This window comes from Wasmannia auropunctata, unplaced genomic scaffold (assembly GCF_000956235.1).
Source record: "Wasmannia auropunctata unplaced genomic scaffold, wasmannia.A_1.0 LD334304.1, whole genome shotgun sequence".
NCBI lineage: Eukaryota > Metazoa > Arthropoda > Insecta > Hymenoptera > Formicidae > Wasmannia > Wasmannia auropunctata.
In genome coordinates, this window is record NW_012028586.1 from 30,609 (window position 1) to 41,512 (window position 10,904).

A 10,904-nucleotide genomic window follows, 5' to 3' on the forward strand; every position below is an offset into this window, starting at 1 on the left:
TGACTGGAGTTCAGACGTGTGCTCTTCCGATCTCGATGTTCATTAATTCTCGTTCGTAATTGTCTCTTAGTTTGGCCAGTGTAAGAAGCATCACAGTCCAAACAAGAAATTTTATATACCACGTCTTGGTGGCACATAGGATCTAATAAATCTTTTCCCCTTTTTATGTATTTATTTAACGTATTTGGAATGGAAAAAGCTGGTTTTAAATTGAATTTCTCAACAATAGGCCTAAAAGATTCAGAGATGGTTTTAACATATGGTATTGTGAAAAACCAATTATTCTCATCCGTCCTATCATTATGACGATTCTTTTGGTTATCGTTAACAGCAAACCGTTTTAATCTAGTATTAATTGTCGAGAAACGTCTGTTCTTCAAATCGTAATGAAATTGTTAAATTAATAAATATATATATTGGAGCGATACAATACCCAAGCTTTGGCTCGTGGCCCTTTTTTACTTCGTTTATTAATATTATTTTAATTTGAAGCCTTGACTTTGAATTTTATTTTAATTTTTATTTAAAATATGTTTTTAAATATTAAATTAAGAACGGATATATTATTAAATTGCAACCGCAATATTCTAAATTTACTGTATTTACTTAAAGAATTTAAGCAAACGCAATTATTTTTTAATATTCAAATGTTTGCGAGCATTTTTACATTCAACAATTCAGTATTAATATTCAAGCATGAGAATTAATATTTAATGTATATTCTCAATTTTAAGTACTTTTAAACACTCAATCTTTGAGTGTACATAGATACTGTTAAAATATAAACACTTAACTTGCAGTAAAGTAGTACGTTCATAATTGTAATATATATACCCACATTTGAGAGTAAATTCCCAAAAATTAGGTATTAACACTTAAATTTGAGTATAAACATTGAAATTTTGAGTATTTTTTCTATAAAAGCTAGTAAACAAGGTCACAGTTAATAATATTGATCATGACTCGAGCACGAATATCGATCGTGATATACATGAAATTCTTCTACATTTTAATATTGATATAATGGAATTTTATTGGCATTCCCCAAAGATAGTTAACTATGATTATGAATTAAGTTGAATATTTGGAGAACTATGCAGAGTATCATTGAAAAGCGAGAGAAAGGGAGCACTATGTCATATCTATCTTGACATAAAAGCGCGACGGATTAAAGAATATCTACGCGTTGCAAAAAAAGGTGACGATGTCATAAGTAAAAAGTTCTATCGAAAAAAATCATCGACTACGTGAATATTTAAAGTACTATGCAAAAGTTTGTCGCAAAGTGACAGATAGGGAATCCTATTGTATCCATTTTGACACAGAAGCGTAAAAATTTAAAGAACAAATTTTAAACGTAACAAAAGATATAATGATGTCACAAACAAAAAATCATTGTCAGAGAATTATTCCTGTAATACGTGTAGAACCAATCAAATTATAGAGTTTTTTCGGTAGAAATTATAAGAAAATTGATTAATTGTCAAAATGTTCAGTCACAAGTTAAAGCAAGATTGGAGATTTATGCGTTAAAATTCATAGATCTAAAACTAGATTATTTTATCTTATACTTTCCATTTTTTAAAGTTATTTCACGATTATACGCAATCGTAAAATTCAACGTAACATTATCATATCTAGATTACATGCAAATCCTTTTCTGCATGTAAAGCAAAAGTCGCAATCATAACTTCTTTCCTAGTGCTTCTATTAGGTCTTCGCTAACGATAACATCCTTCAAGACAACCATCCGGTAAGCTTTGGCGAAATTCGAACCTACATACCTGGAACTTTCCCGTGCTTGTGAGGCAGAAGGGGGGCTTCCATTGTCTTGCTGGTGTAGCTGGGGGAGCTGGTTTGACTAAAACTGTCTGAGGAAACGTTGCTATCCTGCCGGACGCTGATAGGTTTCGGTACTTGACTCTGACAAATGGCGCTCAGGGGTGGTGGTAAATTCGTCTGCGTTGCTTTTGGCAATTTCTCGAGTTTCTCGCCGCCGACTCGCTCCTTCCTCAGATTATGCTGAAGAATATTCCTAGCCCTCTCCATATCGCTCTCATATTTGCTCCGCATTATTGGATGCTGCTGTTGCTGCTCTAAAGCCCTCTGCTCGCCGTGGTAACGTTTGTCGAGATCATGCGAGATTCCCTCCAGGTCCTCGTATCTAAACGCAACGAATCGCGTGTTTACATTTACTGGATTAATTAATCCGCTTGCAGCGAGCGCTCTCGTGCACTCTCGAGAATTATGAAATTCTGCAAATTATGTCAGTTTGACGCTCGACGAAAATAAGGAGGAAGTTACATGGAGGTATGGTTGTACCTGGGTGGCTTGTCTTTGTCTTTTATCCGTTTGTCGATCTCCTGACGTCGACGATAATCGTCGTCCTCGTGCAAACGCCTCTCTAAATTCTTCGAGGCCGCCTGCAACTCCTCAAACTTCGATCGCCGTTCGCGACCGGAATTCAAAATCGTTGCGTACTTCGGTTCATCTTTTTGAACAATTTCTCTTCGCGGTAATGCCATTTCTTCCCTGGGTTTGCTTTCGGACGATTCTCTCTGCTCGCAGTTGACGGATTCGTTCTCTTTCGTAAATTTTGACAACTGTCTATATAAAAAGGAGAGAACTCCTTGTGAGCATTCAAATTAAAATCACATTCTTGTATCACGTAACAACTGCAGCGTAATCAGAAACGTGAATTTTGTAATTAATAAATCGCAGAATCTTATCAATTATTTTGTATATATTGAAAAATATCAAAGAACATAATATTGAAGAATACTATTTCCCAATTGAAAGAGTCGAGCAATTAATTTCTCTTGGCGAAAACACCACTCGTGTAGAAAATACACTGAAACCTTGCAATAGCGCACAGTTAGGGGCTCTAAACGTAATAACGAGATTTGTTTCCACTTTATTTTCACACCATGAAATTCAGGGCCGTAACGGTTCGTCCACACATTATTTTATGTAGAAATCTCATTTTCGTATGTCAAGAATTTTTTTTCGAAATATTAATCCTTGCAAAAAATTAATTTATAAACAATATCGCATGAAATCTGTACAACACGCGTCCTTTCTAATTGCCAGCGGAAGACTTCTGATAACAATACGCCTATAGATACGCGGTTCTACCGCTATACTCCCACTCACGCCTCTCACGTGCGTCTAACGCGTATGGAAGGGATTTTGTGCGCTATTTCGAGATTCGCTATTTCAGTTTATGAGATTCCAGTGTAATCGCCGAAAATAAAAAGATGGCTCATATTACTTGTTCTGAGCAAGTAAATGCGTCGTAATAAACAAACTTCCAAAAAACATTGCTCTGTTATATTCTTCTCCGTAATATGTGATTTATATTCTAAACTAGAGATTCTAAAACACAAAATACTTGCACGGTAGAGAAATGACGATTTAAAAAATGAACGAATATTCTTGTCTTGTCAGATTTACTGGAAATAGAATCTGAGTTCACGCTTCATAAGTATGATCCTCTGTAATATCTCGCTGCAGATCTAAACCGACATATTATTAACTTGTATCAATACAGCAGTAAAATTCTGCATTTAAATAGCAGAATCTTTAATGCAGTACTACTGTATTTGAAAATAAATACTCGGCGTGATGAGATAACTGACGTATACACGGCAATGTTGAATCATTTGTACAAAAACGCACAATGTACACAATTGTTTTCTCGAGAAAGATTTAAAAAGTAGAATTGCATATAAATAACGAATTTTTATTACCTATTATGTCGCGGCATCATACCCTGTCGTTGACGGCCATTCGGATCCTCGAATTTCGCCTCGGCGCTCTTAATAATTCTCTCGTGAAGTCGTTTTTCGAGATCCAAAGAGACCTTGTGCAACTCCTCGAAGCTCGAATTTTGCGCGATCTTATGTCCTTCCTGGAAATTCGCTTGCTCGAAGTCAGCCACAAAATCATTATGCTCGTTCGTTTCCCGCAAGTCCTTCCCATAATTCGTCAAGTAATCCTGCAACTCATCGAAAATTCGAATATAAACACGATATGAGCTCCATCTGAAATAAAATAATTTTGATGGGATAGGTGCTCTTTACAACAATTAATTCGCGTTTAGAACAACAAATCGTTAGATATTAACTTTGGAGTCACTCAAGAAAGAGAAATCATCTAACTGTCCATTTCTTTTACTTATATTTTTTTATTAAGCAAATTCTTAAGATAGACATTTAATCTATTTTCGATTTAGTACCTACTATTAGAAAAATATGCTTTTAATAGTTATATAAATATGAAGGTATTTTACTTTGCCTTTCACAACTTGATTCAGGTTTAATCATAAAAGAATATTAAAATAATTATATATTATTTCTAATTTATTAGCTTTAAAAGAATTTTGCTAAAAATAATTTGACAGTTAATATCACCTGTGACGCCTGATGATTTCTGAAGGCTCCCAAATCTATAAGTTTTTGATTTGTCGAGTCCACGCTGTTCCACGCAGTCGACATTCCTGATGAAGATACGGATGAAGGATCACTCATCTTACAAGGAGCCACTTGATTGCTCTGTCTGGTTGTGAGTTGCAGAGGTATAGGTTTTTCGTTCTTGCTTCTCTTCGGAATCGCCGGCGGCCTCAGTGGAATCGGAGGTGGTGCTACCTGCGTCAAGAATAAAGCATGATTTTATCTGTGTGCTTTTACTCTAATTGTAAAAAGCACAGGAAGAATTTTTAGAATCTTATTATTTAATGGAAAACTAAATATCGAAATTAAACTATATCGATCTTATCGCACCGGTATCGAATAAGTTAAAAACAACAAATGTAGAAACAATATAATAAAATGATCCTTTGGAAATTAAGGGTTAAACTATTGTACTGTCAAATTACATTTCTCCTAGTTAGTTTGCACTTATTCTAAATTTCGCATTTTTTTCATTATAAAATCAAACAGTTTTTGGATATCTTTTGCTTTTGAAGAAAAATTTCGTATTTACTTCAGCTAAACGGAAATAATTAATTTGACGTGAAAACACCGTTTCGTAATGAGAATTCTCACTGGCAACCAGCTACGTGATTTGCGTAAATTGACGTGAAAGTTACGCGCAAAGTTACAACGCTTATCATCGCTCAAAGACAAGCATTAAGTTTAACTGCCTTGTTGACACACGTAAAGCAACACGCAAGTTCATTAGCTCCAAGCATTTATCGTCGGCAAACTCGTTGCGCGTGAATCACGCTTTAGTACCTCGAGTAATCTCAACGATTTTAGCATTCGACATTTTTAGTATCATTATAATTTCTAAATTTATTGATAAAAATTTATTAACAATTAATTTTAATGATTATATATAAAAATTCGAAATAAAGAAGCGAATCTAAAAATATAAATAATAAATAAATTTATGTTTATATATGATCATTTATAATATTATAACAGATTTTGTAAAATTATTCATTGCTGTACATTAAAATCAAACAGAAAACTGTTTAACGTTTACGAAAATACTACTTAATACTTGCAAGTTAGTGAATGCTGTGTAGTGTGTGTCCGTGTGTGTGTGTGTGGAAGATGTATGGATATATCGCAGCACCAAATTTCAATCTGTGGACTTTTCTTTTCTGCCAAATCAACAATCATTATTTAGTTTTTCCTTATAAACCATAAAGTTTTAATTTAATTAAATTAATCTAAAGCATTCCACACCCATAGTGTTCAATATAAGTATAAAATTTTTATAAAGTTGTATTACGTGTACGCAATGCAATTTAAAAAAGCGAAATAATATCATATCTTTTCACGTAAATAATCTTTATGTTATTTATATTTTATGTTCACTTCGTGCGGCAATGCGCACATTATTTATGGACATAGTGATGATTGGATTATTGTAGCACAGTTGATTGTTGTAAAAAGTACATTCTGTGTTTTTGCACAATAATCTTTTCTTTCTTTTTCATAAAAGCCTTTTTGGCACAGTATACCAATTTTGTCGGACAGTTTTCCCATCCACTGATATTAATTCGCAAAGTAGCGGCGTACCACTAACTACTGGGCTTTAGTCGCGTGATTTAACGTGTCGAGATTATGTGGTACGCTGGGATACCGACCATGCGGTAACTTTCCAAACTTACCTGCGTAGGAGGAGATACAAAGTTCGAAAATCCTTTTAGTATCTCCCGCCTCGCCATCTCCTTTTCACCCTAAATCATTCCAGCAACTTTCTCTTTAATATCTCTCTATTGTCCGACAATATTGCAATATGTTGTAAGAGGTGACAAATTAGGAATATATGCATTGAAAATTAATTTTTTTAACAAATGCGTACGGTCAGTATTGCTAGTACACGTATAATAATATTTTATATTAAGTGAGCCTTTATAATTAAATTGTGTCTATTTTGTTTTCTCAGGTTTTTAACATTTTGTCAATATACAAAAAAATTAAAAATAAATCAAAAAATTTTTACATACTGTTTTAATTTATAAAGTGTTTTTTCCATATTACATGATAATTAAGTTAATATAATGACAAACAAAAGAAAAATATTTTCAACAGTTTCATATTAATTACGCATGCATTTTTACATTTTATGTTATTACGATTTACACTATGTATTTCGCTTTACGCTATGTATATATAATATAATAAATTTTGATACAATAATTTAATTATAATATACATATAATTTAATAATTTTGATATATAAATGATAATAGATGGCTTACTGAATGCGAGTAAAATGTATTCTTTGTAGAATATTATTGAGATTTGTTAGATAAGACATTTAATTTTGAACAGATTTATTTAAAGTAAAACCGTGCATGAAAGTATTATATCTAAATCGTGCCTAAATAAAATAATAATTTACCTGACCAAAGATAGCTAAAAACAAATAAAATTTATTACCGCTGGCGTGGCAGAGTGTCGACGTGGTATTGGCGGCGGTACGTCATTTCCGGTGCGTGGTGGTTCCGGAAGCAGAGAAGTTCTGGTTGGTAGACCGACGCTATGAATTCTGCTCTCCCTGAAATATAAATTAAATTACTATTGATTATTTGATCGGTTTTTTTTTCGATTTCACAATGCATATTAAAAGCAATATGAAAATAAGAAAATAATAAGTTAATTAGTAATTTATTGTCTAAACACACTTGGAAATAAATGTTATAATAAAATGTTATAATAAATTAATTCAAAGTATGGCAGAAAATTTATATAACTACAATCATATCAAATGATAAAAATTGTCTTATTCTATTGATTTCTGTTGTTTTTTCGTTTTAAAGATTCTCAGTTGTCTTGTCATTATTTATTTATAGTTATTTATGGATATCATAAAATGCTATGTGTCAGATAAGACTATACATAAAATCAAATATACGATTGTTGAAAAATGCGTAATTTTCGTACAAAAAGATACGTGCACTTTTATGTCGTACGTATATTGTTCGCACGTTAAAAATAATACATATAGCGATATAATATCATATGGAGCGTGTTAATCACAAATATTACATTTCTCGCTGCAATTATAGTATATAAATGCGTAATCGGCGCTAATTGATCGTATTATTATATAAATTTAATAAAAATCAATTTCAGGGATGACCAATGCAAATTATTTTGTTCGAGTTTTTTCCAACAAGCTACGATCAACGCGATAATCAAGAACTTCTCGCAATATTATATACTTCTAGAGGTTTCTGTACTTATAACGAGCTATATGTATTTATATATTTTATTTATACTGCTCTGTAATATCTGAAAATGATTAAAATAATGCAGTTAAGATAATAAATTACGTACCGTTACGCAGGAATAATAAAATATCAACCTTTAATAAATATTAAAGGTTGATATTTTATTATTCCTGCGATTCCTTCTCATTGAGGGCCTCGGGTCAATTGCAATATTGCAGTTATAATTATTTATTATTTATTAGGATATTTGTTAGGCCTTTTCATAAATACCGACACTAGCAATTACTGCTGCTTACACATTGTGATTAACGAACGTAAGAAACGTCATTAAAAGAGATTCAATCAAACGTTGATCTCATCATTAAATGCTTTGAGCACCGAACGTTAAAGTTACGCGCGACGAAACGATACTATAATACCGTGTCAAGTCCTAAATATCTACCTCGTATTAATTGTTCAGTGTTCACTATAAAAAAAAAACAGATTTGTCAAAATATCTTTTTGCAACATTGAGATTTATTATGACTATTATTATTTGTACATGATTTTGAAAAATAAGATTTATTGTACTTCAACTTGATTTTTTCGCGCCAGAAATTGCGATAAAAAAGAGCAAATGCTCCTCGGCTGATTTCCCCATTTTTTATCCGGTTTTATTTCCGTTTTCGTTTTCAACATTGGTTTTCTTTTTGCTTCCGCAAGAGGATTCGGGTCAACTGCAAACTCCATCCAGACTCCATGAGTCCGGATTAGCAAAAGCTGTGGCACAGAAGCTAATACGTCAGATTCGGTCAAAGCTTTGCTATTGACTTCAAGCATACTGTTAATGTGGGAAGCACCGCATAGCTCCGAGTCAGAAATTATAACTTCTCATAGCTTACGATATTCGATAAGATTATTAGAACAACATTTGTGCATCGTCTTAATAATTCCAAATTTATACGAAAAGAAAACGAAAGAGAATATAAATACATAGGCACTAATAAATTGTATCAAAGCCGAAAAATTATATACTTTTAACTGTAAGAAATAAGGCGATGATTTCTCGGAAATCAATAAAATTTTAAATATTATAACATGTATTATTTTTTTTGCAGAAATAACTTAATTTTACAGTTTATATAGCAGCGCATATATAATGTGCTATTTATGCACATATACTCTCGTATATGCTGTACCTCTCGTATTAAGAGATGGACAGTGCTAAATTCGGTGGAAATAATATATTTATAAAAACAAATTTTAAAATGCATATCTAAATATTGCTTTCTTTTTAGTTTACAACTCAAGAGTTATGTATAAGATAGCACAAAAGTGGTTTGAAAGAAAATTATATCGGTAGTGTATAACATGAATTTTTTTAAAATAAATCAAGATTATCACTAAAGTTATATTATTTTATAGATTTTTATAAGAAATTTAATATGTTAAACTTTTTTACTTTTTTTGTTGATATATTATATTAGTACATTGTTCTTACTTTGTTATGAAATATTTACATAATCTTCCTTTTTATTGAGGTACAAAATACACGTTAACTACCACTACCGATCTCTAAAACGCGCTCCAAACACGAATATGTTATTAGATATATTTTCACATCATTTTAGCATTTGTATAAGTATTTAACACACACACGCGCGCGCGCACAATTATGTAAACTTATATAGGTATTTTAATTACCGCTCTTCCTAAGTTGGATCGATTCAGCGAAAATGCTATATAACCGCGACACATTTTCCTGGTGACACGACGTAATGCGGCATTTCGTTACCGCACAATGACCATTGCGAAGTTTGTATCACTAATGAAAATATATCTCGTACATCATCCGCATGCCCGTAACAGCCCGGGGTTTTCGCGCACTATAAGCTCGGACAATCGTATTATAATTAATGCATGGCAAGTTGTTATTTAATTAGGAGAGAGAAAGAGAGAGGAGGAAAGACGAACCGCGCTAACTCGCCGTCTGATTAAATGTCCCGCTGCGTTTACACTAAATTAATTACTGACGTGCGGCAGAAAAGTTATACTTTCCACAAAATTCACGGCTTTTCTCACACACACACACACACTCTCTCTCTCTCTCTCTCTCTCTCTTTCCCTCTCTCTCCCTCTTATTACAGTGCACAAGCTGAACTCGAAATTGCCGGCGAGAAAGGAACGGCAAAACGAATTAAATTTAGCTTTTTACTTTCTCGCGAATAAAATGCGAATAGAGCTATTTTAGTTTTTAAAAGTACATAATTGATGCACATCTAAAATCGCAGGTACGTCGAAACTCAGCTCTTACCTTGGCCGGCATGTTGGGCTCGCATCATCGTCGCACGATTCCGTAGCGGACATGTTGTTTTCTGCAATACATAAAGCAAAAATACACTTTTTAAAGAGGCAGCAATGCGATAAATATGTCACAAATATCATTTACGCAAAGCGAAATTTGAAAAATCGCAGAAAAATCGTTATAAACTATAATAATACCATGATGCGCTCATGCTGTTAAAAACGTACGGTTCAATAAAGTAATTTAATTGTGTATAATTTATAAAATTTAGAAATATTATTAGAAACCAAGATCCAGTCTCGACCGTATTTGGCGCTTCTCTACTTATTTATGTTATTCACTGTATAGCGCGGTCTAGTTTAACTTATTATTAATTTATAAAAAAAAGTTTCGCCCTCGAAATCCAAATTAATAAATTTCACGCGATCAAATTTCAGATAACGTAACTGTAATTTTAGTAGCTTAATTTTTATGGACTTTATTACTGGATATTTTTAATATATTATACTAAAGTTGGCCGCATTCCCTTCGATCGCTTATAGCATTTTTATAATTAACTTGTCAAATAACTCTTTTATCGAAAATGATGTAAATTATTTGAAAATAATTTGGTTTAGTTTGAAGTAATTTGAAGTTCTGTTATAAATATATTCTAGATAAGAAAATTATCAACTATATAGATTTTATACTATAAGTCGCAAAATTAATATAAATGAAATAAAAAAATATAGTAATGAGCTGCACTTAACTATTATTAAGTGCAGCTCGATTATTGCTATATATTTCTTCTTTGCATTTGTATTAATTTTTGCGACTTATAGTATAAAATCATTACGTTATTTTTTACAATAATTATCAAAGTACCGTCAAATATTATAATTACTGTATAAATGATACTTTTTATTTAATGACACGTTGTTATACATTTAT

General features: G+C 32.2%; 1 protein-coding gene across 2 annotated transcripts in view; it reads right to left on the reverse strand.

The window, feature by feature from the left end:
- LOC105458808 (atrial natriuretic peptide-converting enzyme) overlaps positions 1-10,048 on the reverse strand; it is a 23,965-nt gene extending 13,917 nt beyond the window's left edge. The window contains exons 1-6 of one of the 2 annotated variants that reach the window (XM_011704362.1): positions 9,984-10,048; positions 6,897-7,014; positions 4,413-4,646; positions 3,750-3,997; positions 2,323-2,607; positions 1,785-2,164 (exon numbers count right to left, since the gene is read on the reverse strand). In XM_011704362.1, coding sequence (XP_011702664.1) covers positions 1,785-2,164; positions 2,323-2,607; positions 3,750-3,997; positions 4,413-4,646; positions 6,897-7,014; positions 9,984-10,036 — 1,318 coding nt within the window. In that variant the 5' untranslated portion in view covers positions 10,037-10,048. The remainder of the gene's footprint in view (positions 1-1,784; positions 2,165-2,322; positions 2,608-3,749; positions 3,998-4,412; positions 4,647-6,896; positions 7,015-9,983) is intronic. The other variant, XM_011704363.1, reaches the window with a different exon arrangement.
- Positions 10,049-10,904: the final 856 nt, after the last annotated feature.